Source organism: Tetrao urogallus, assembly GCF_951394365.1.
Source record: "Tetrao urogallus genome assembly, chromosome: 4".
NCBI lineage: Eukaryota > Metazoa > Chordata > Aves > Galliformes > Phasianidae > Tetrao > Tetrao urogallus.
Window position 1 is genome coordinate 25,461,424 of NC_136817.1, and position 25,912 is coordinate 25,487,335.

Genomic DNA, 25,912 nt, shown 5'->3' on the forward strand with positions numbered 1-25,912 from the left:
GGACCACTTTTCTCCTAACAAATTGCTATCCAAGCAAGCTGAGTGTTAATCAGTGCTTAAAATCTGTATCAATCTGTGTGGGTGCCTGGTTCCTGTGCATTCCCCACTAGAAGGTTCCTGAAGGCTCACATCAACTGCACCTTATAAAGAAGTGGTTTAGCACTTGATTCAATTGGAGATGTGTAAGTTTCTGACCTGTACGTATCCAATCAAAATAGAGAATTGTGTTTTGTTAGAATTTTTTAAGCTGTCAAAAAAATACATCTACACAAATCATTACATTAGCATAGAAAAAGCATGCATCCCTACAATAAATTATAAAAAGGCAGCCAAGCAATGAGATGGAATAAGTCTCACCAGTGCTTACAGGCTTTGCAGACTCCATCTCTGTTTATAATTTTTGCTTTGCCATAGATCTTGCCTTTGCTTTATGCAACATTTATTCCCATAGAAAGCCTGCCTACTGCACCTTCCTCAGTCTCTTTAACGTGTCACGTGCTGGGCTCTGCTTTTGTTCACTTCTCACCCTCACTGCTGCCTCTGAAAGTTCTGAGAATTTAAACTGTACAGCTCCTGCAGCTCTGTAAGTATTTTGCCTACCATGTACTGGGAACATACTGCAGAACAGAGCTGTACCATGCGGCACAGTGTTACAAGCAGGCTACAATAACTTTCCCTTCCAGCACATTAATGAATTTCACGTTCCAAGAAATTGTGAAGACAGTGCACTAGTAACAAGCCATGAGCAACCCAACTGTACATTGACAATTAATAAAATATGCTAAGTGTCAATTCTTTTCACAGTATCGTTCCATTTTACTTAGCCCCAGTCTGCAGTTCAAAAGTTTTTGGCAGCGAGCAGCACCATAAATCATAACTCTTGTGGCATCTGTTCCTCCGTAGAACTGGAGGTGGAGGTTAGGAACTGGGGCAAGTCAACAGCACAGCTGGATGTTTTACTGCACCACCATAACAGTTTTCAAGTCTAGTTACTGTTCTGAAATCAGACAATGGTGTGTATATACATATATGGACATACAAGTTACAGCTTCCTGGTTAGAAGACCAGTATGGCCATGAACTGTTGGAGGAAGAGTTTTTTGACAATTTTGATCACATTCAGGAAAGTAATAACTTTGAACAAAGAATTACCAAAGTCACCAGTGTCCTTCACTGCCTACAGTTCCACGTCAAACATGCATATTTTTTTTTATTTACATCATTGCTCTCTGGATCCCAACCCTCAATCAGTTTGACTTGACTCCTTAAAGGGAAGGCAACGCAGTTATGTGAACTGCATGTGCTGTAATAAAACAAAAGCATCTAATTTTCTTTTCCAGAGTTAAGTTTTGAAGAGAGAAAATATTCACCTTTTAAAAGCAATCCCATTTGCTAAACTCATGTAGGGCAAGTCATGCAAAATATATGCTGATAGTGCAATATAATCACTTCCACAATCAGTGTGCAAAACTTTACTGCTCCTGCTCACTGCATTTCAAGCTTCGAGCCTAGAACACTGCCTGTTGCTATCCTGACAGCCAGTCTCATTGCAAAAAGTGTGCTGCATACAGCAGAAAGATGGCAAAGGAGCACCAAAAAAACTTTGAATGCCAGCAAATTCAAAATAGTAGCTTTTCTTGATGTTATCACCCCTCTACTTTTCTCTCTCTCTCTGACACCATTTTCCCTAGAGGTGCTATTCTAAACACAGTGTACAGTGGGCAAAATAGAACCAATAGGGAGAAAAGCAGCTCTAGGACCATGGCAGACTGCAAGCAGAATTCAAACTAGGAAAGCTATGGTCAGGGCGTGACACAGAGCAGACGTGCTTTTCTTCATGGAATGCACCAAATGTATCTCTCAGTTAACTGTGACACTTACATCAGGAAGAGCTGCACCTCTCTCACTTCCACCCTCATCCAAGATAGAGCAATAAATACACAGTGCTAGTCAACCTCTCACCACCCTGTCACTGTTTTACTGTAGAACAAAGAGAATTACTTAAAATATTCTGAAAAAATTGAGACAGGTGAGGAAGGGGAATGCTGTAGAAAAAACTTGCAAACAGCATCTGTGAGGAGCCATGAAAACAAAATAGCGCTGAAAACTAACTGTAACATTACTGGTCTCAGTGGGATTTAGGCAGGCAGGCAAAGCTTTTGGTCATCAGCTGTAACACTCAAGTTGTGATGGTCGCTTGCCAATTAGTGCCTGTACCTTTTGTTTCCCATTAAATGTTAATTAGGGAGTGCTATACACCTGGTGCTTGGAGAGCAGCTCCAGGAGCAGTAGGCAAGAAAAAAGCAGTTAGCAGGCAGGCATCATTTAGTGCAAGAGTGTGCAAAAACAAGGTTTAGAAATGCTGGGTTATAGCTGTGTGAGCTGCCTGGGACTGTGGAGCACTGTGCTTGAGTTACTCCTTCTTGGGTAAGTTAATACCTTCTTGAGTGTCATCCCAGTTCAGAGCTGTAAAGAAAGTCTCAGGAGAATTTGTAATGCAAACAGTGTTCTACTATTGTTTGGTTTAGTCATTTCCAGCTAGGCCAGGCTAAAGTCTGGCCAAAATAAGTCAAGGAGAGCCAATTAATGTGGAGTTTACAGAAGTGGTCAGTTCAGTTCCTAAAATGCTTTTGCTTCACTTGTTCTGATTGGTGTACTAAGACTGCGCCTATCCCATGTTTCCATGTGTTTTTATTTCTATATGAGTCACTTAAGTGTCTTATTGGAAACTTTTTTTTCTCTCCCGTGCCCCTAAAATGTTTTTCCACTACTGTTGAGGCAGTGAAAATGAACTCAAAGTTAAGCAGGAGGTGTTTAAATGCTGCCTATTTTTCTTCTGAAGACTGAAATTCTGACTGCTTGTAGCTCAGTAATTGCCGTGCCATGCTAATTGAGTCTTACAGTGTGCAAAAGTGAATCAAGGCAGTGAAAGCTCAGGCTGTTTGTTTGCAGGTGTTGTTATATATTTCCCTCTCATCTACAAGTTGTTGTTCCTTTTAACTGAGTAATTATTGTTGCCCCTTTATACTGTTATGTGGTTAGACTTATAACTAAAGGCCTGGAGTAGGTCATGAGAGCAAAAGAACATATGTAGATCCTTTGACTGAAGTGATTCCATAAGTAACCTTAATCATGTTTAAGCACCCATGAGGTTCCATGCATTCCCTGCTCTTAAGCAGGCCAGCCTCTCCATGCACATTTGCTCCTTGAAGTCCACTGCCTTTCCACAATGTTAAACTTGGAATTGTTTCAGATAGTGTTAAGCTGCCCCATGTCCTCGCAGTCTGAATTTAATTTTAAAAAAGAGAGTTAAACAGTGGTCATAGAATCCTGGAATAGTTGGGTTGGAAGGGACCTCAACATTTATCTGTTTCCAACACCCTGCCTTAGGAAGTTACCCCCACCAGATCAGGCTGCTCATGGCCCCAGGAACATCTCCAGGGATGGGACATCCGCAATATCTCCTGTAAAATCCATATGCAAAATGATATTCCAAAACCAAATCTATAGGACTGTGCCACGTCTCGTATTGGTACTGTGTTGAAACAAACCATATGTTCCCCCCTTCTTTCTCTCTCAGTGCCACCAAGCACTGGTACCATCTCACCCTAGATGGAAGGCAATCTATTTGCGATAACTAGAAATGAAACAAATGCTTTCACAGGAAACACCATTTTGATGTTTCCGTCCAACAAAGCAATGGCAAAGCAACCATAGCAGTTATGTGCATAATGGGGATATACTTCTGTCTGGTGCCAAACATCTGTGCTCTTAAGTACAGCTCGCTGCCAATTTCAGCCTACTTCCTGACACCGTTCAGCACTGCCTTAGACAAAGTGCAACAGGAAAGGGGGTGGAGGAGGGCTGCTATCCTGTCCCCCATTGAAATGAAAAAAAATCCCTGAGACATATGGTCTTGCATAAAATAACCATCAGAGAGAAGCCTGCTGCAGTGTCAGGTTAGTGGGAATATTCTAATTATACGATGTCAAAGCACTGCCTCATTTGCAGTCGCCGAGTGAACCAAATGTAGATGACAAAACTGCAGGTCGGAAGAGATGCAGATTTTAACAGCATCAGAACCTTTACCCTCACATTACTAAAAACAACTCTAAGCCCAGTACTTAGCAAGTAATGTAAATAAGAATCTAGATAAACTGCTACTTCTGATAGCAGGAAAAAAAAGTGTTTTTTTTTTTTTTTTAATTAGTAAGTAAAATCTGTCTCAAAACAACTTATCACTAAGGAAACACTAGATCTCAGACTTGTAAGTGCCTCATTTTGAGCAAGATTTACGCTTGTCCTTATGTAACAGAACCGATAGCCATGTGAGGAGAGCTGACAAGTTGTGTCCAAATCACAAGGCACGTGTGTGCTCATGAAAACTGGAGCCATGTCAGTTATGCTACTGGTTTATCAAGCTCTCTGTTCTCCAGGAGAACATTATCTGGTTTGTAATATGTCAGAGAACGTCAAATTAAGGGCTGTACAGCAGTGAAGGATAGAGCAGAAAGCGTTCCATTCCAGGCCATTGAGTCCCTTTAACGTCTACATGCAGTAATTCCCAAAACTATCTACTCAGTCTCGATCACATGGAAAACATAGCACAGCATTAGCTCTAAACCTTGCACTCAGTGCAGCTCGAATATTAGACCATCCAAGTGGATTAAAGAAGATGACTGATTTAATAGCAATAATTCTTTTAATGATAACTTGTTGCATTTTCCCTCCCCCACCTCCTTAAATGTTTAATAGTTCGCTTCCTGGATTCCCAGGGCATAAACTGAGCATATTTTCTTCCTACAGGAAATGATCCAATTACATTCATTTATAATTGATAATGAACTGTTTAAGCTCATTTTGCTCTTGAAAAATCTTAACAGCTTGCAGTTGGTTTGCTAGTCCTTCTCCCCTTATCTGCAGCTCAGGGACATCATTTAAGGAAAAAGTGGGGAGCTGTCTTAGCATATTCCAAGCAAGTAGACCAGGGATGGATTGCAGCCCTAGTGAGCTGAGCTGAGCTGTCTCAAGGCAAAAGGGAAATAACTTAGCTACTGATGACTACTCAATAACTAAATTGCTTGCAACTTGGCCAGAGAGGAATCTCAATCACAGGGGGGTTAAGGCACCTGGCAGCAAGTGGTCCTACTAATTTCAGTGCAGGCATTTCCATAAAAAAACACTCAGCATTAAGAGCTACTGTGTTTTTATATATATATATATAGCTATATGTATTACTGTTCTTTCAAGAATCATTCTTTCCTGTGGTTCTGTCCCTTTTCACCATCAGCTATACTGCTAGCCAACCTTCTTCCTATTTTTGTTAATATCAATTCCAGTAAAGAGATTTCTAGAGCTAAATGCAGTAGAGCTGCAGGAGAGCTGTCCAGATAATTTAGTGCCTTTCTGCACACCTATACTGAAGTTCAAGACCTAGGGTTGAAATACTAACCATAAATTTGTAACTGGATATTTGTGGAGATTTTTTTTAATGAAGATAAACTTTATGCTAAGGTTGTGGGTGTTTTTCCCATCACAGTCTTTGCCAATGTGGAAACAACTTCAAAAATACAAGTAAAATACGTACTGTGTAATGCAAGTTCCCAGCTTATATCTGTTGATCAGATTTTTTTCCCCTATGACTAAGGGTGCTTTTCCTGCTTGAAATGCCCGGTTCAAAACTGAGTGCCCACAAAATGAGCAAAAAGAGATGAATGCTCGTTTCTAATCCCTTCCATGTAGAATTCTTATGAACTTCTGTAACAATACAAGATAAAACCATTCTAGACGGAACTGTTTACTTGTTTTTTTTTTAAGTCAATAACTTCCTCTTTAGTTCTACATGAGTCAAGTTCCTATAGTTTTATCTGACACCACTTTGTGGGGATTTCTGAAGTATGAAATATATTTTAACTTTGAGTATTAAGTGGTGCTAACTCACATTAGTATAAAAATGCTTTGAAGTCTACTTACAACTGCCACAAATTCTAATAACATTCCTAAAATAAGCTCCACTAATTTAACTTCTACAGGCACAAACCTTGCCCAGCTCTGCCTGCAGAGACAACTAGGCAACTTTCACTCTCCAATCAGTAGGGCTTGTGTTTGCATAAATGGAAGAGGAAGCAGGGATCCTTATCTCAATTTGCTTTTCAGAATGTGATATACTCTGACTTGCCATGCAAGCTACAAGCACAGAAATGTGTCACAAACGCGAGTACAATGTGGAAATATTGCAAAAACAATTGGAAATAAAATTTCATGCTGTCTTATGGTGGAGTTTTATGGGGACAGTACAGAAACTTCAGCCCTATTGGGGAAACACAAAACAGAATAACAATCTACCAAAGACGACAGCTGCCTGACATCAGGTACAATGTACCCAATAGAAGTAGGGAAGGTTGATTCTACCACAGACTACCCCTGCACTCAAACAGGCAGCAAACAATTCCAGATGGGGTAGGGCAGACAGGCAGTCAGGGTGCTAGAAAACACATGGAGCTATCCAGCAATGCAGTAGAGACGTATGGTCTCATATAAAGACTCCAATGTTTGATTCAAATGGCACTAGCATCTTTGTTCCCAGATCCTTTACTTAATCACTTGTTCTCACAACTGTTGTTTCATAATTGACCAAAGTAGTTAGAATGACAGTGTTCAGAACTGCAATGTTTCCTGCTTCTATGATTGCAGACATACTCTGCTCCCTTGATAGAGTCCAGCACTGTTTTTGCACTACAGAGGAGTTTATCTGATAACTGGTATGTCTTCAGGCTGTCAGTCCCACAGCCTTTAGTCACCTTGTGCAATCTGACCCCCACAAGGAAATTCTGAGTTCGTATTTATTAGTTAGTAGTTAGTATTATTAATAGTTAGTAGCTATTTAGTAAGAACAATGAATCCACAGCATTTATCCAAGTGAAGGCTCTGGTTCAGCACCATACCGAGCTAGATGCATGTGAGTTAGCAGTTAGACCACTCCTAACCCTGATCATCCTCTCCTTAAGATGTTCCATACCCACATGTCTGGTTGTTAGGACAAGTGCTGCCTCAGCAGTCTAACAAAGCCATCTAGGAAGGCAATATTTTGGTTATGACAGATAGACTTAGTCCTAACAATGAAACTTGGAACTTGATCCTTGGGGTCCCTTTCAACCCAAGCCATTCTATGCTTCAATGAAAATGATAAATTCCCAAATGGCTCTTCATTAAATTAAATACACATATATATGATTAAAGTTAATACATATATACATATCTATTTAATCTAAATCATTTATGTGAGAGGAAAAAAAAAAAAAGAACAATTCCATTTTCTCATACAGTACTAAATTGCCACATGCTGATATAAATTGTGCACTCCAAAAAGCCACACTGCTGTGGCTTGCTCAGAAGGCCATAGTCCATGTAATTACCAGCCAAACTGAATCAGTAAACTGCTCCTGATAGCATAAGTTGCCCTCAGCATTTTTCTTCTAAGCTCTAGATTTCCCCTTGGATTTATTTACTCTGACAATGTTGTTCACTTTACTACTTGGTAAAGTTAGATATTAGTGATGTCGGAAGAGCTGGAAACTTCAAAAAACAGTCACCTCTTCACATAAGTCCATGCACAGTTTTTAATTGTTAGGTGGTATTATTTAAAAAAAAAAAAAATAAAAAAAAAATGCAGTGCACCATGGAGGTGCTTCAATTCTTCCAAACTTCACTGGGATTTTTATCTGAAGTAGGAAAGTCTAATTTCAATACAAGCTTTCAAGATCTGAACTTGTTTTTCTCTAAATGCTGATCACCAGCTGTCTTGAACATTAATCCATGGCCATCATTAAACATATTTCACAGAGTCACCGAATGGCCTAGGTTGGAAGGGATCTTCATGATTATGAAGTTCCCACCACCTCGCTGTGATTTAATGTAACTATCCAAAGAAAATAAATTGTCGTAATCGTTTAGACTTCTAACAACTGCAGAAGTAGGTAGAAACAGATACACTTAAGATTAAGCTTATCACTTTTTTTTTCCATCAGCAAATGATCAGGATTCCTTCCATTTACTGCAGGTATAACAGAACAGCCAAAAAAAAATTTAGAGCTTAAAGTTTGGTAGACGCAAATACAGCAGAATAGAGGAGCAGCTTCTCCTACTATTCATACTGAACAATTTTGTGTTGCAGTTTTGCTGGAGAGTTTCAATTCTTGGGTCACTGCTATTTCTGTAAAGTGTGTATTTTATTAAACAAGAAATATTCAACAATTATAATGGAAGGTTTCACAACTGAACCCTTAGCACTGCACTTCAAGCTATGCTTCTGCATGTTTGTGACTTGGGTATTTCCTTTTCCTCTTTTGAAATTATACTTCCCTTTTGTGACAGAGTGTCTCTCCGAGTCTGTATTCTCTAGTGCATTTGCAAACTGAAATGGATTTATAATTGTGAATAAAAGGAAAACTGTTACTATTTCATATTTGATTAGATCTTGCTTACCAATTTTACAATATGATGAGAGTGAATTGTCACAGTCAATCAAAACCCTTTCAATGATAACTGATTTATAACTACAGCATATCAATCATTTTAAAACACATGCATTTAAAAAAAAAAACAAAACCAAAAAAAAAAAAAAAAAAAAACCAGGGAAAATAAAAACTATGGTTATTATGGATACTTCCATCTACACCGCATAGTTAAAAACAAGGACAATGATAGCACGTTGTTAACCATCTGCTTCCGATAAAGACATTTAAAGTGCTTTACTAAAGGAGAGAGAATAGTTTTAGATGCCGTGACAGTAAAATGAAACTACACAGAAATTCAGTGGTTTTCAGGAAGTTGGGGACAATATTCCAACCTCTAAAAGTTGTCTGGAGCTATCAAATAATTAGCTTGGCTTCGTTTAATCGCTTAACCCAACAAATAAGAACAATGAGAAGACAGAGGTGCACTGATGTGTTTCCTGGCAGAAAAGCTTTCTCATGCTTTTTTGTTGTCATAGAAAACGTTTTCTTTAGGCCCAGATAGCCACAACATACAGTCTTTTTATGGACGGAAATATACAGTGATCCAAATGTTGACTGACCTATTGCAGCTACAGCCTGCTAAACAAAAACCTCAACAACTCATGAGTTCAGGCACAGCTTAAAGGAGCAGACAACGCTGAAGCTGCAGAACAGTTTACTCAAAAAGTGTTCTTTTTCCGTACAGCTCCTGTCAATCTCAAACTAGTCCTTTAACAATGAGGTGCTGCTGTTAGGTGCATCTTTTCTTGCTGTGCAGATACAATATGCACACATCTGCTACTTCTGTACTGGTCTTTTCACAGGTGCCAAAAGAAGCTAGACTGAGGCTTGTGCAAGCACCATCTGCCAGGCTGACTCTCTCTACACACACACACACACACACACACACACACACACACACACACCACACACACACCATGGCTGCTAGCCAGAGACTGCCCAAAAACACCTCAGCCAAAAATAGAGGCTAAGGGGACAGCCTACAAGCTATGCTAACTTTCTGTGTATTTTAATTACAGAATTCTCAAGCTGAGCTCTTCAGAATCCTCAAGGGATCATACTCCTGCTGTTTCCTCAGAGAGCCTAAGAAATCCACAGAGAAATTCAGCTCCTGGAAAGGGTCTGATCTGCAGGTCAGTGACTTCTGTTTGAGATGATACTCTAAACATAAACATTTATTTCTTTACCTGACTCTGCCTTGACATATGTATTTTGAAATGCAATATCTGTGGAAATTCAGTAGCCTAACCAAGTGGGACTAAATATTTAGCTTTTGTAAGTCTTCCTCTGGTGGCTTCAATGTTGCATTTCTTTGTGCCAGCAGAAGAACTGATTTGTGTAAGTATTTTAAATAGCAAAAACAGAGATTAAAAAAGGAGTACCACATGGGCTGTATCTCATTTCAGGAAAATAAATGTCACTCTATGAAAAGGTTGATTATACGTCTTCAGAATATGCAAGGAAGCTTCTCAAATTACATTTATTTTAAGCAATAATAAGGAAAAAAAAGTTGCCCCATTATGCTTTTAACTTCCACAAAAAAAAAAAAAAAAAAAAAAAAAAAAAAAAAAAAAAAAAAAAAAAGGCTATTGAAAGGAAGTGATAAATTGATGACTGCATAATATCTTGCATGTGAGTGGTATCCTTTATTTAAAAAAAAAAAAAAAAAAAAAGGAAATGAATTATAATGACATCACTTTCAGAAAAAGGATTTCATTCTTGGTTTTAAGTTGACAGTAGGCTTTGTTCCTTTTTGCTGCTTACACGCAGCAGCAGCAGTCTAAACCCTAAACAAAGCACACGGCCTTTGGTTGAACATAAAGTAAATAAATTAGGTCCTTACAATCAAACACATCTGCTCTAAGGACAGCTACAATAACGTCCAGCCACTGACCACAAACATAACTTTCCTCTTGCTTTGATCTGTTCTTGCAATTCAGAGTAATCATTTGAAGAGTCCCCTCTCACTAATGAGAGTCACTCAATGCACATTTGGGGAAAGAAAAAAAAAAAAACACAACTGAAAGTCTCATTCCTTAGTAGAAAAACAAGTGGTTAAGGTCTAGCACATATTTAGAACGCTTCTCTGAATACAAAGACTTGTGCAATATATATTTTTTACTCATTCCTAATGCTTTCAACCAGTTATTCTCAACTTTCCCGCAGTAATGGCCTCCATTTATTTTAGATGAAGTCTGCAATAGCTATACCTCAATGTATTCTCCTCAAACTCACTCAACAGAGCTTGGAGTCATCAAACTCCATACAAGGTCTTTGCGTGAACACTTGCAGAAGTGGTAGGCAATGCTTATTATCAGAACTGCATTCTAAGATATGGAGGAGAGAGCATAATGCACTGGATTTACAGATTTAGGAACCAATTCTGCCTGGAAAAGTAAGTGGAAGTGGAGAGTATGCTATAATCTTCAGGAAATGTTAAACTTCTCGCCTTGTACTCACAGAATTGATTATCCCTTTAAGTGCTTGGAATCCTCCAGTGACAGGGAAGACTTGCTCTTTTGTGTCAGCAATTCTTTCAAGCTTTGGAGAGAACACAAACATGCATGTGAATCACTTGGCAAATTAAACACTTCATATGACTTTTCAGCATTAAAATATAAAGGGATGAGGGAAAAAAAAAAAAAAAAAAAAACAAAAAACCACCACTTTTCATCACCCCTGCAAAAAGAAGGAAAGTTTTGAGTTCTTCTCAGCTATAGAAGCTACCTCTAACTTTTCTAAATGGGAGGATTTGCTAGAATGTATTGCAGCAAACTAAATTCTATAGTAGCTATCCATCACATAAAACAAGCACAATAAAGGAACCTTTTAGAGCTTGTATTTTGGTGGTAATTCTGAATTTCTTTCCAGAGTTACCTTCCCTGTTTGCTCTGCCTTACACTAAAAAGCCTTTCTATGTGCCTTTACAGTAGTAAAATACCTCTTGCACTCTTTCACCTGACAAGAGTAGCTGCAGTGACTATTAGGACAGTTCTGCCACAGAATAGAAGCTCTGGAAGAACTTCCAATCAATAAAGACAGGGATCATGGATCCTTAGTTTATTTTCATTTTATCTTTTTTCCCATTTCCTTTAGCTGTTACACTCTCTGCTTAGCTTGTCTGGAGCTACACAGTAGACACAGCGATGTCATATATACACTGTTGCCTAATCTGGTAACTGTCTTACTGGAAGAGTTTTACTTTTGCTACAGGCAGCTATAAGTTAGCAAGGATATAGCCTGCAGCTTTTTTCTACAGTAAAAGTGACACCCACATATTCTACTTGTGCCTGTAAACACATGGGACTGTCTGCCAGTGAAGGTACAGTACAGCCTAATGTATAATACTGAACATGAACCATATAAAAACCCTGCAATGTGCTACAATCTAGTAATCTGAAATAGTAATATTCTTACCTGTGCTTGTACAAAATCAAGGACGCCAACACAGTAAACTCTAGCCCCCAGCTGTCTGGATGTCTTCGCCTGTCCCAGAATAGAGAGGAATGAGTATTTTTTCATCCAGTGGTCATTACAAACTCTTAGAATATGTGTTTTCAACTAGTGCTCACCTCTTTTTCTGCATACAAAGGAATCTGACCATCTAGCTTGCCATCTGTCAGCGCAATGATGATGCTAGAAAACCTCGATGCTCCCTGCTTCTCAATCTGCAAATTGGCCTGAAAATGAAAGATATTTATTGCACTTAAGATTATATCTTAACTTTTAACTAGGACGTTGGTTGTAAGTAAACAAAGTGTCTCATCTGAACAACTCTGTTTCATCTTCATACTTATCTCTTCAGATAATCCTCTTACAAATTACAAACAAGGAAATCATTTATCACTACAGTCCAGTCAGCAGTGAGTTCACCTCTAAAGTACTGGGGTCATTCATTAATTGACCCATTCTTGAAAAAAAAAAAAAACATACCTTCACAGCTCTTTAAATCCACCATAAGATTTCCTTTGCTATCCATGGATTTTAAATGTCAGTCAGTAGGTTCCAACATATAAAGATAATGGCTTAATATTACAGTTGTTTTGCTTTGTTTTCCTTTCAAATAGTAACAGTCTTTTGTTTGTTGAACTGTTCAGCAAAAAGATTGCAATTACAATCTTGGCTCTACGGATATTAAATGAAAAAAAAAAAGAAGTTTCTACCCATGGGATGAGAACAGAGGATATTGTGATTGCAAAATAATGAGCAAAACCCACCTGTTTTAACCCTTCATGTATGTATGTGTCACCTGCTGGTTTCACTTCTGACAAATTCTTGAGACCTTCCTTGATTTTCTCTCTGGAGAAAAAAAAAAAAAAGGTAAAAGACTTAGCATCAACTTACAGTAGGCAAAGGTGTTAGTTTATCAGTGGAAAAATAACATTAGTTTATCAGTGGAAAAATAACATTTATAATAAATGAGATCTGAAATAAAAATCTGTGAAATACGGCACGTAGCTGAGATATAAAGTGGAGGCAGATTGTCTATTCATCACAAAAGTGCCTGTTGTAACAGTTATTTTAGATCTCAATAACACAGGATGCCTTGATGAGTCAAAGGCCCATACTCAGTAAAACCTTTCAGATGGAGGAGATGCTGCCAAGAAGTGGCCGTGCCTCAGCATTAAAACAGCTCAATGGTAATTCTTTTTTTATTATTCACTTCACTTTGGTCAATTAAACTGACTTCATTTCCAGTCACATTGCAGTTAGAAAAGGAAATTCCTACGGGAGCAGTTCTGTTTCTAGTCAAATCATCCAGATCAATATACAGGTAGGAGGTGGGAAAAAACTGCAATAATTTAAAAGCAAGAACCAACAGGTAAATGCAGCACCTGCAAGACACCTTTTATCCAAAGCTCTCATGGCTTTTCTGCATGAGCTTTGATAAGATGTCATACTTGCAAAGGCTGCAGCTCACTTACATTTAAAAGAATAAGCTTGTGCTATTATTTCTCATGGGCCTTTGAATAAATCCATCACTGACTGCAAGTGGCTGGGTTAACTGAACAAAACAAAACTAAGTAAAGACAGGAAATCTGGACAATAAATATAAGGAAAAATCAGGAAATGAGCAAGAGCAAAGAGATGGAGGGAAAATGCATTGCAGGATTTATGAAAGGTTTTCCTAAAGCACATACACACACACACACACACACACACACACACACACACACAAAAAAAAAAAAAAAAAAAAAAAAAAAAAAAAAAGACAGAGAAGGAATGCATATGCTGCTCTGCCTGAATACCACCCACAAGTCATTTGTTCCATGGATGGGGTTTTTCTATGTGTAGAAGCTTTGTTCCTAAGTACAATCCATTGATGTAGTAAGCTCCCAATCACAGGATCAACTGATAGAATTTAAAACTTTAAAAAAAAAAAAAAAAAAAAAAAAAGTTGCATGAATATATGGAAAGCAAGTTACGTAAGATAATACAATCTGTTTGATCCAAATATTTTATATTCAGCATCTATAGAAACAACTTGAAACTGATTATGTACGAAGGCAGATTATAAACCACATACTCAGTGCTTGCCAGGATGAGTGGCAGCACATCACAGGCGTTAGTGTTCTGCTGCCAAGAAATAAGCAGCAACCGAAGTCCCAGTTTTCTGAAACAGATTTCATTCTGCAAAAATAACTTTTGTACAATCAGTTGGGCTTTATTTATCTGAAATGTCTTGTGACCCAGGCACACTGAAATCTCTGGTGTTTCCAGGCCTCTGCCTACAAGAGGTTCCAGGAAAATCTTTGGCAGCAACAGCTTTTTTAGCTGCAACTCCATCAGTCGCCGCCCCTTTCTCTTAGGACACGTGTTGCAGATCAGCCCAGCCAGATGCTTTGAGCTTGTCAGGTAGGACTCAGTCCCAGTGTGACTGTCATGAGGCCAACGCAGAAACCCAAGGCCTGAGCAGATGATTCCCAAAGACAGCAAGAGCGGGGTTGGCTGAGGCACCCTACAACTTGTACCCAGGAGGTTTGAAGGGCGGACACAGGAGCCTGTGTCTGCCTGAATCTTTCTAAACTCTCCCCTCCCTGGTTTCTGTAATGATTTATTGTAGCCAGAGAACACTGCAGAGAAGATCTGGTTTTACATGAAACTCGTCTGAACTGAAATAACAGAGCCATGACCTCAGTCTGGGTGTCTGGACACAACTGCAGCAAAATTCAATAATGGTAATACAGGCTGGATTGCCTTTGGCTTCATGGTTTAAGTCAAATGCGGGAGTGAAATGGAAAACAAAATGATATCAGCAACTTAGAGCTTCTCTGTGACTGAGCTGAATGAGCACAGACTTACTAACTCTTCCTCATTCATTGTATATGCACACATTCATTGTATATCACACCTCTCTTTGAGAAAAGGCACATTCAGTTTGTAACAGCTACCCTGTCTCTCAGAAACTTTGCAACTACTTCCAATAAATCTTCCAGTAGCAGGCAGGCAAATGCATCTGCAGCTACGTGTCCTTTGCCAATTTGCTCTGGGGTTTCTTTTTGGCTCCTCAATGGAGTTCTGCCAAGAGGGGCTGCAGGCACAGCCCCACTGTGGCTAAAAAAAAAGAGGTGATAGCAGTGGCCTCTGCAGTGCCCTTAGAGGAACCCTGCCATGCTCCATCTCAGAGAGCAGGACCTCATGCCAGCATTACTCACTCCAGCTGGAGAGAGCTTGTTGGCTGTGTGAAAGCTGTGCCAACTCCTTCGGGAAGCGTGTGGGCCTGTCTGCAAACACTACTCCCTGCTTGGGCCAAAGGCTGCAGTTATGTTGTCTAGGTGTCTGAAGTCAAGGGTGCTACCTATTGCTTTTCTAAATTTTAATTGGCACAATGCTAATAAGAGTGCTGTCAGCAGCCCAGTGGTCTGACTGCTGATGTTGCTGATATGTTGCATTTGGACATGTACAAAGAGACAGGATTTATCCTTGCTAGAAAGCAAAGCGTGCTTGAAGACAGAAGCTTAAAAGCTATCCAAATCATTGCTTTTTCATAGGTACCAGTCTGAGAAACAAAGGAACAGTGCTCTTTAAGAACAGGAAGGATGGCTGCACCCCCAGCAAACACAGCTTGCCCACCAGTGAGAGTTAACTCTGTGCATCAGCTAGATGCGTGATTTGAAGGAGCTTCTGGCTTTCTACAACTCTCAAATAGTACAGAGGGCCATGCACAATAATACTTATTCTGCTTAAAATGTTAAGCCTCCTGCATGGGCTCTGGGTAGAAGAAAGACAAGTACCATCAGAAACCTGAAATTCTCCTAGCCAGCATAAAACTGGCCCTAGGAGAATGCAAGAGCTGTTCCTAAGTGTAACTGCTTTTCCAAGCAACTTGCTTTTTAAAACTAGCAGCACAGCTGAGACCCACATGTGAATGCACAAATTTTTGCTGACCATTTGCTTATAGCATCCAGTCAAATTTCACAGGGGAAATGTGCATCTCTACAACAGCACGTAAACAGCATGAGAAGTCTTCTCCATTCCAGTGTTTTTTTCTATGTATTTATCATAGAACTGTGTATACTGAGGTTAGCAATGACTTCTGTTTGCAGAGTTATCCACACAGCACTGTTCGCAGTCACAAAATGTTTGGTAATCTGGGGCCTTAACCACTATAGTGTGGCTTTCTTTATATCCACAGCTTCATAACGCAGTAAAAAGCAGCAGTAACTGTGTGCAAACAATTAGAATCCTATGGCTTTTAAAACAAAAAAGACCTCCCAGCTTTGAGCTGACTGCTGGGAATAAACTGTGGTTTCCTGGCATTTGTGAATTAGCGAGTGAGGGGAAAAATATCCCAGCACGGCCAAAATGCACATAAACTAACAAGGCTGCATCATCCCATCATCACACACAGTGCAGTTTCACATCCCTGATCCCGCACTGCACTTCGCATCCTCATCTCCCATTCAGAACAACTAGAGTGTGGAATTCCAAGCAATTTTTAACTGCTGACTTTCTGTATTTAAATGACAACTGTTCCAGCTGTACCCATCCCTTCTTGCTGATCTGCATAGGGTTGCAGGCACTCCTGCCCCCTTCTTCATCTTCCTTATAATTCCTCCTAAGCAATAAGGCTTGCAATGAAGAAAAGTTGGACAGAGGAACTCACAGCAACTAAATGGGTTCTTCCCATGCTTTAAAGTAGGTTTCCACAGCCTGAAGAGTGCAACTGACATGCAGTGAGAAAGGCACTTGTGTTTCCATGGCATGATTCCAGAGTTCTGCCCAAGCATTCAAAGTGGTCTGTGTGCTATCAACCAGTTTGATAAGGAGCAGGCTATTGGCAGGGATTAAGGGCCCATTGAAACTGAGAGAAAGGATCTCATTGACTTGAGCAGTCCTTGGAATGGGCTTATATGTCCTCTCATGACCTCTCTCAAGCCATCTGGAAAAATGGCTTATAACCTTGTCTGTCCCTGCAGAGAGCAGATCCGGCACTGGAGTGCGGGCGGGGGGAGACTCTTGGCTGGTCTCAAGTCAGACCACTTTTTGAAATGCTAAACAGGAGGGGAACTGTGTCATTGGACAGCCTGCTTCTAGGGTGCCAGACTGCTTGTTGCCAATGTGTTCTCTTCAGTAAGTGTTGTACTTGCTATTATGAATTATTTTAAAAAAATAAAAAAAACAAAAAAAAAAAACAAAAAAAAACCACAGTAACCTGAACAAATAGGAGAGATCGTGCTTTAGCTTGACTCTACTGAAAGGAACAGAAAGGAAGAACTACCTCCCTCTCACTTTGACACAGTTCATTAATGATTCCTATGTGATCTATCCAGTTGCTCCAAATCCACAGAGTTGTGAACTGTGTCTGGTTTCTGGACAGAAGAGAGACAGCGAGGACGTGATCTGATAGGTTTTAAGGGATTTCACCAGGACCCTGGTGGTTTGAGACATTTTCTACAAAACTGTTTCCTATTCTTGTAAAATCAATGCAAGTAGCCTTGCCTTCCACTGCATCTGAAAACATCGGTCATGGAAGGGATCAGGCACATCAAGACATGTCCATGGTGCCAGAAAGACCTCTCATCTTTCAAATGACACAGACTTCACTGTCTAAAGCCTACCCTGAAGTAGAAAATTACAATTAGAAAATACCTACCTTATCTGAAAGTATAGGAAGCATTAATGTACCACTGCGTGCTTTACCTACAGACATTAAGTAACACTAAAGGCTTTTATTTACAGACTCTGCTTTACAAAATTAAATCCAGATCTGCACAAAGGCCTCATGACTGACCTCCACCTACAGGTATCAGTTATTGTGCAGTATCTGCTCCTCTGATTTAATAAGAGCTTTTGGTGGGGACAGGGAAAGAGGGAAATTAAAAACACAGTGCACTAACCTGTCTCCAGTTAATGGCATAATGACTTGTGCCTGGGAGGAAAACACGATGAATGATAATCTCATCTTGGGGCTTTTAAAAGAGGGAAAAGGAAAAAAAAGATTTTAGTCAAACAAAAAGAACAGATGCACATATTCCATTCATGTACTCATGTTTTATTATTATTGTCTTTATCCTCTAATTTCAGAAGAACACACCTTCAAACAACTATACCAAGAATGAGAAAGGAATTAATGTGCTTATGTCCATCTCTCTTCCAGATCTACATTGAGAACAAAGTAGCTGAAATATTATTCTTTCCTGCCTGACTGAAATCCAAATCAACAGGTGCTGAACTTAAGAATTAGAAAGTCATGTGACCCAACAGAATGTGAAATCCAGGGATTGTGATCTACCAACGTTTAAAAAATGTGTTTTCATGGTCATTGGTGTAAAGGTAAGTTGGAGCCATACGCTCAGGGCACACTCTTGTGTGTATTACACACGGATACATGCAAAAGCTAGTTACTGCTTTGTAAAGTTTGATCCCATCACAGAGTAATTTACAAAGTGAAGCTTTGCATCATAGAGATCAGCAGAATCAAATCAGTAGTACTCTTTGTGCCTTTCCTCTCTAGAAAAGTCTTTCAGACATCTCTACACAAACTCCTGATTTCAGAATGAGAGTGTTTCATCAGTGACACAGAGTTGTGTAACTTAAGATCAACCTCCATAAAAGGATCCAGGAAATTGGCACTGTGAAAAGAATTGTATGAAATTATTTTTACTAAGAATTAAGTCTTTTTTGGAGAAACCTACCTGTTTCTTCCAACAAGATTAAGAGGAATTACCTCCAAACATTACTGGAAAATGCATTCCCTAGGAACTTATATTCCAGAAGGCCAAGATAATAACTTTCCTAAGGCAGGTCCTAACAACACCTGTCCAGCTTGCCTTCAATTTTTATTCATGCCTATTTCAATATATTTGGTAATTTTCATAAATCACAGTGTATGTAATTATAACCCAGGCTGCGTGTTATCAGCTGTGTTAGATGCTGTAAGCAGTTGCCCAATAACAAACAACCAAAATCCCCATCTCTGTGGATTACCTCACCACCCAGCCCAAGCAATGTGAGACTTCCCTCTTTGAGACGCAGCTCTCTGCTGACCAAAACCTCAAAGTTAGAATATAACTAACTTCAGGAAACTGTCCTCTTCGTAAGAAATTCCATGTCAATTTGCGTTCCCAGCACTCAGGTGATGGAGGAGCATCATGTGAGTACGAAGCAACCCTGCCCTTCAGAACCAAGATGCCCAACACGCAACACTGTCACTACAAACACTGTCTTGCAGACAAGCCAGAATGGCAAGCAAATGAATACAAGGCACACAGCTCGGAATAAATTCTTCAGTGAAAGCTTTTGCTGAAGAAAACTGTTACCAAGTGGTTCTCTGTGGTTCTGCCCACAGCTACTCCCTTCAGTTTAAAAATGGCAGCCAGAGCTCCTCTCCAAAACCGCTGCAAGGAGCAGTTTGGCTGTACAAGGTGAGGAACTGGATTTACACTGAACAAACACCACTCTTTCAGTGGGACAAGAATCACTCACTGCAAAAAAAGTGGTGCTATGATCTCCTCAGGCTTTCTTTTTTTCTTTTAAAGCTTATAGAACTTCCAGCACCTCAGGTCATCCACTTGCTCTAGGCAAGGTTTGCTTTGCAGATGATGGATGTGGGAAGTATTAAATTACACAGCCCTATCTGTATCCTGCTATTAGATTCTAAGTGCCCACTCACATCTTTTGCCTTAGCAGAAACTGCCACACGGATGTGTGTGTGCTGGGGGCTATTTGTTTCAATCATTTCAATTTTCTTTTAAGGAGATGCTACTGCACAGTCCCCCTCATCTGGTTGCATTCAGCTGTAGCTAGCAGTGTTTGCACAGCATTCCTGCAGCACCCACGCTTGCCAGCTACACACAGAGCTGATTACACGTCTGCACAACACGAACACAGTCACTATGGCACAAACTTCCTGGGAATTTGTCCAGGCCTGAATCACAGAATCATAGGGATTAGAAGAGACCTCTGGAGATCCCCCAGCCCAACCCTCCTAAAGCAGTTCCCTGCAGCAGCTCATACGGGAAAGCATCCAGGCAAGTACTGAAAGTCTCCAGAGAAGGAGATTCCACAGCCTCTCCGGGCAGCTGTTCCAATGCTCTGTTACCCTCATAGGAAAGTTATTCCACATGTTTGTAAAGAACTTCTTATGTTCCAGTTTGTGCCCCTTGTCCTGTCACTGCACACCACAGCAAAGAGCCTCGCCCCATCCACTTAAAGTTGTTCCATATCACTGCACCACACATCCACACAGACAGACCCATAACCAGGCAGCCTGCTTTACCTACAGCTCTGAATGCAATCTTCAAGAAATATTCTATCAGAAATAAACCGTGTGGCTCACGGAGAAAAAAAAAAAAACAAAAACAATAAAAATGCTGAATGGCATCTGTAAGTAATTTAAGAGACAGCGTCCAGAGGTGCATGCTATCACCTTTTTATTCAGTCCCAAACACGAGGAGATGGAATGAAAGTTCGCACTGTTTTCTAGCGATCTGGGCACGGAAGCCAGCCTCTCAGCGTGTTTGTGCAACACATCTACAGAGCTTACAGATGTTAGAAGGACCAAAACGCACCTCACAAACCGCTCCGTCAGCTGGTTCACGAAGTCGAAGATCTCGTGCCAGTTCTGTGCCACACTCCCGGATCTGCAGAGAAAAGCAGTGCACATCAGCAGCCTTACGGACAAAGGGCACAGGGGCCGTTTCTGGGAGGGATTCGGACCGCGCGGGGCCCTTCGCTTCGCTCCACGCCGCGGTGCCTCCTCCCTCGGCACAAACTTCCCGCACCAACAGCTGCCGCGGGGGAGGGGCGGCAGATGCTGCCCGAAAAACGGATTTTTTCCCCTCGGAAAACGCGTTTTGCACTCAAACTTCCTCCCGCGAGCAGCGGGTGAGGGCATCGCCCCCAGAGCCGGGCCCCCCTCGCTCGCCCCCCGCCCGCACCCGGTGTCCGCCGGCAGACAAAGCGGACCCGCGCAGCCTTACTTGTCCAGCACGAAGTACATGTCGAAGGCGCCGTGGCACGACGGCTGCTCGGCGGCCGGGGCCGGGCTGGCGGAGGGGAGCAGCAGCGGGAGGAGGATGAGGAGCGGCAGCGCGGGCCGCGCCATGGGGCCTCGGGGCGGCGGTGAGGGGACGCGGCCCGGCGCGGCCGTGCTCCGCTCGGCGCTGCTGAAGGGCCGCCCCCCGTCCGGCCCTCCCCCGCCCTCTCCTCTCCGTGTCGCCCGAGGCGGGGGCCGGGGCCGGCCGGGCTCGGCGCGCCCCTTTGCGGCCTTCCGCCCGCCTCCCGCCCGCCGCCGCCGCCGCCTCAGGCGCCTCCTCCCCGCCGGTCCCCGGGGCTGGGAGCGCACTGTTCCGTAGTAACCACGGGAACTCCGGTTAAATCGGAGCCCGAGCGTCTGGCATTGCGCTCAGACGGCCCGCGGAGCTGCCCCCTCGCTGGGACTCAGCCCGAACGTGAGCGTGGAGCGTGCCACCGCTTAACTAGGGACCTCACACAGAACATTCTGACACTGTATTGTTTTTATGATTTTTGTTACATCCTTTGTGAGTTCTCACCCTTTGCCGGGGCTGCTGAGCCATCAACTTTTCTCCAAAACCACATAAAACTCTTCCAACTCATAGAGCCACGGAATCACAGAATGATCACTGAAGCTGGCTGTCTATGGTTTGGGCAGGTTTATTCCTCTCGGTGTACAAAACCAGCTGGAGGACTGGGCATGGAAAGTGGTGGAAAGTAGAGTTAAACCCAGTCATGGTTCCCTATGGGTCACTGCTGGGGGCAGCCCTGTTCAGTATCTTTATTGATGATCTGGAAGAGGAGATTGAGTGCACCCTCACTGAGTTTGCAAATGACACCAAGTTTGGGGGAAGTGTTGATCTGCCTGAGGATAGGAAGGTCCTATAGAGGGATCTGCACAGTGACAATCAGTCGTACAATTGGGCAGAGGCCAATTGTATGAGCTTTAACAAGTCTGAGTGCTGGGTCCTGCCTTTTGGTCACAGCAGCCCCAAGCATCGCTACAGGCTTGGGGAAGAGAGGCTGGAGAGCAACACAGAGGAAAAGGACCTGGGGGCATTGGTTGACATCCATGTGAACATGAGCCAGTAGTGTGCCTAGGTGGCCAAGAAGGCCAACAGCATTATGGCTCATGTCAGAAATGGTACAGCCAACGGGAGCAGGGAGATGGTTATTGCTCTGTACTCAGCTCTAGTGAGGCCCCACTTTGAATATTGTGTTGGGACCCTCACTGTAAGAAAGACATCGAGGCCCTGGAGCATGTCCAGAGGAAGGCAACAGAGATTAACAGGTTCAAGAGCACAAATTTTATGGGAACAGCAGAAAGAACTCAGATTGTTCAGTTTGAGAAGGGGCAGCTCATGGGAGACCTTATTGCTCACTGCAACTGCCCGAAAGGCAGGTAACAGTGATAGGAAAAGAGGGAATGGCCTTAAGTTGTGCCAGAGGAAGTTCAGGTTGGATATTAGGAAAAAAAATTATTCTCAGAAAAAATGGTGAGGCATTGGAACTGGCTGCCCAGGAAGGTGGTGGAGTGATTGTCCCTCAAGAACTGTGGGAATGTGGCGCTGAGGGATGTGGTTAGTAGGCATGGTGAGGGTGGATTGGTGGTTGGGCTTGGTGATCTTGGAGGTCTTTTCCAACCTTAATGATTCTGTGATTCTATAATATCCATGTTCTAGAACCATAGATTCACAGAATATCCAAGTCATAGAAACATGGAATCAGTGAATGCTCAAGTCATAGACACAGACCCACACAGCACCCTGTATTGAATGGAGCCACACAGATCATCGAGTCCAACACTTGAACCCACAAAACACCAGCCATGTTCCAACCATGCATGTTGACCAATTTCTCTCCATTTCAATGTGGTTGCCTCTGAAATACATCGCTTCACAATAGACTGTGCAAAGCTAAATATAGAGTGAGCATTTGGTCTGAAGCATAAGCCGGATCCTTAGCAGTGAGCATGAGGCACTGCAGAAAGCGTTGCAAGAATATTATCCTTTGGATTTTGCCATCTGGGCCTTCAGATTTTCACAGGAAGTTCAAATATGCTTTATAATCTTAAAATATTTTCTGGGGGCTAAAAAGATGCGCAAGTTTTCTCTGATGAAAAGCTCCAGCCACAAGCTGCATAAACCAAAATTATCTCCCAAGTTAAAAATAAATGTCTATCCACTATTTCTTTGTTTCCTTTGCAGAGTTTTTGCCACAAGCACTCTGTGACAAGCAACCAATGGGATTGGAATTAAAAAGGGTTATTCTTTTGTTCACTGTTTTGTTTCAACAGCCTTTAATCCAGGCAGCTTTGGCTTTTAGTGGACTGCATTCAAAGCTCCAATGGTGGAGAGCCAAAGGTGTGCAGTTCTCCAACTCCTCAGTCCTCAGTACTCTTCCGGCTGGCGCTCAGCTCAGCATTCTGTCTCATGAAATCATAGAATCACAGAATACTCCAAGTTGGAAAGTACACATAAAGGTCACTGGGTCAAATTCCTGGTTCCACACAGCACCACCCAAAAATCAGACCATATTACTAAGAGCTTTGTCCAGACACCTCTTGTGTTCTGGCAAGATCAATGCCATGATCTGCCCTGAGGAAACTATTCCATGCCCACATCCCCCTAGTGAAAAACCTTTTCCTAACACTCAGCCTGACGTTCCCCTGGTATCAGGATACATTACGTTGCATTACGTTCTCCTAGCAAATTGATGTGCTGGAGCTTTCAGCTCTACCCCAGCTTGCATCCCACCATGGCATCCATCACAGGAGCAGTGGATCAATGGGGCTGTCCATCTGGGGAAAGAGAAAGCATAGTTCAGTTTGTTATCCTCATGGAGCCTCCATCTCTGAGTCAACATCATTCACATGACAAGATAGGGGAAGGAACCTGCGTCAGCCACAGCTGTGATGAGCTGGCAAAGCTGGTATCTCTGACATCCATCGGATGATGGATGACGTCAGAGATCCGTCATCTTCCTCTCACTTCCAGCACACAGCTTTCACACACTGCACTGGTTATTGGAACCACAGGACTCCACACAAAATTTGAAGTATTTTCTTGCTACATCAAATCACAACACAGTTCCCCTATAGTAACATCAAACAATTGCTTTCTGTTTCCCTACTGCATACTTATAAACAACCTTGATCTGTAAATAAGTACTACCCCTTACAGAAATAGTGACACAAGGACAGCAGAAGTTGGGTGGGGGAATACCTGTGGTACCCAAAGAAATGCTCCATGCCATATAATGTGCTCAGCAGCACAAAAGGAAAGAGAAAGGCACCTGAAATTTAATCCTCCCTGTATCGCACTTCAGTAACTTAATGGCTGAAAGCTTCATCCACACAAGCACAATTTACATCCACCAAGGATCTGGCGCATGAAATTTTTTGTATTTGTGAGCTAGCAAGGCTAAAGGGCAAGTGAGCTGCATTTTACAGTCCCTGTGGGTGTTCAAAACACAGCAGATTAAGAGCTGAGCACCCGCAAAGATGTGGCAAAAGCAAAGGCTGTAAATCTACTGCATTTAAGGACTGCAGAGCAGCACTGACCTCTCTCTCTGCAGGCCCAGCTGAGGGTTCCCAACACATACCTGAGCTCAGCCTGCAGAGCCCTCCCCAAGCCTTGTGAGGATGTGTCACATCATCCAGCTGTTGGAGACTGTTTCAGCTGCTTACAGAGATCCAACCTTGCCAGCCCGAGGTCTGTGACAGCTGGAAGCTGCTCCTTCCCAGGTTCCAAGTGTGTGTAAATTCCTCTCTCACTCTGTGGTTTCTGCTGAAGCAGCGGATAACATGAGCCTGCTTTACTGGAGGGATGAGATGAAGCAGAGATGGACCGGAAAGCACATGGCAGTAGCTATGGATATTTACATGGATTTGGCTCTGGCTGTGTTTAAGCATCTTCCTTGCCTAGTTCTCAGAACCCATCAGACCATTCTCTCTCCCACCTCTTTCCCTGCCTCCTCCATTGCTACAGGAATGAACAAAGGTTAATGAAGAGCAGCAGCAGAAGGGGTCCCTGAAGGCAGAAGGAGGGGTTCCTGCTGCTCTTGCCTGCACCAGGAGACCTCTGTATGACACTGGATCAGATACCTGTGGGAGCACTTTGGGCAGTGCTCCCACAACTGCAGCAAGAACTTTTGACAGAGAAGATGTATGCAGAAACCAGCACAACTTCACTGCCAACTTCTGTCTTACAGGACTGGTGATACAGTGGCGCAGGCTGTCCAGGGAGGTGGGAGAGTCACCGTCCCTGGAGGTGTTCAGGAACCATGGAGATGTGGCACTGGGGGACATGGTCAGTGGGCATAGTAGAGATGGGCTGGAGCTGGACTTAGTGATCTTGGAGGTCTTCTCCAGCCTTAATGATTCTGTGATTCAAGGCAACACAACTTGAGCTGTCAACATCAAGTCTCACCCTTTGCAAAGAAGGAGAGCAGACACGGTGAGTCCAGGAATTGTACATTGTGCAGCCATCATCAAGGAGCTGCCTGCTGGAGGATTACCCAAACAAATTCTTCCTCTGCCTTACAGATGTAGCCCACTGGTCTGCCTGCATTCTGCACATCAGTGTATAAATGAATAAATAAAAAGGATAGCATTAAGTAACACAGGAACTCGTGTCCGTGTACTGCTGCATATATTATCCAGATGGAAAATATCTGTCTAGACAAATCTGGGAATTATGCAAGCTCAGAATTCCTGAATAGTCACTGCTTTCCAACACACCAAAACAGTTTGTGATACCTACTGGAAATACATAGCCAAAAACACAGAGGTAGAAAGCCAACCCTCAAGTCCAAAAACTAGGAATCCTGAATGTCAGCAATGTGTTTGCTTCCATATGAGAACATGGAGATCTGTTAGTGATCTGTGCACAATGGGCCTTTAGTTGCTGTCAGTAATGAGTGATACTATTCCTAGTC

At 42.1% G+C, this 25,912-nt stretch overlaps 1 protein-coding gene across 1 annotated transcript in view; it reads right to left on the reverse strand.

The window, feature by feature from the left end:
- Positions 1 to 21,065, reverse strand: part of ANTXR2 (ANTXR cell adhesion molecule 2) — a gene marked incomplete at both ends in the record, with an annotated part of 99,232 nt that extends 78,167 nt beyond the window's left edge. The window contains 7 exons of the mRNA XM_079534877.1: positions 10,976 to 11,056; positions 11,933 to 12,001; positions 12,088 to 12,195; positions 12,733 to 12,814; positions 17,857 to 17,928; positions 20,530 to 20,601; positions 20,941 to 21,065. Of these exons, the coding sequence (XP_079391003.1) occupies positions 10,976 to 11,056; positions 11,933 to 12,001; positions 12,088 to 12,195; positions 12,733 to 12,814; positions 17,857 to 17,928; positions 20,530 to 20,601; positions 20,941 to 21,065 (609 nt within the window). The remainder of the gene's footprint in view (positions 1 to 10,975; positions 11,057 to 11,932; positions 12,002 to 12,087; positions 12,196 to 12,732; positions 12,815 to 17,856; positions 17,929 to 20,529; positions 20,602 to 20,940) is intronic.
- Between the last annotated feature and the right edge of the window lie 4,847 nt (positions 21,066 to 25,912).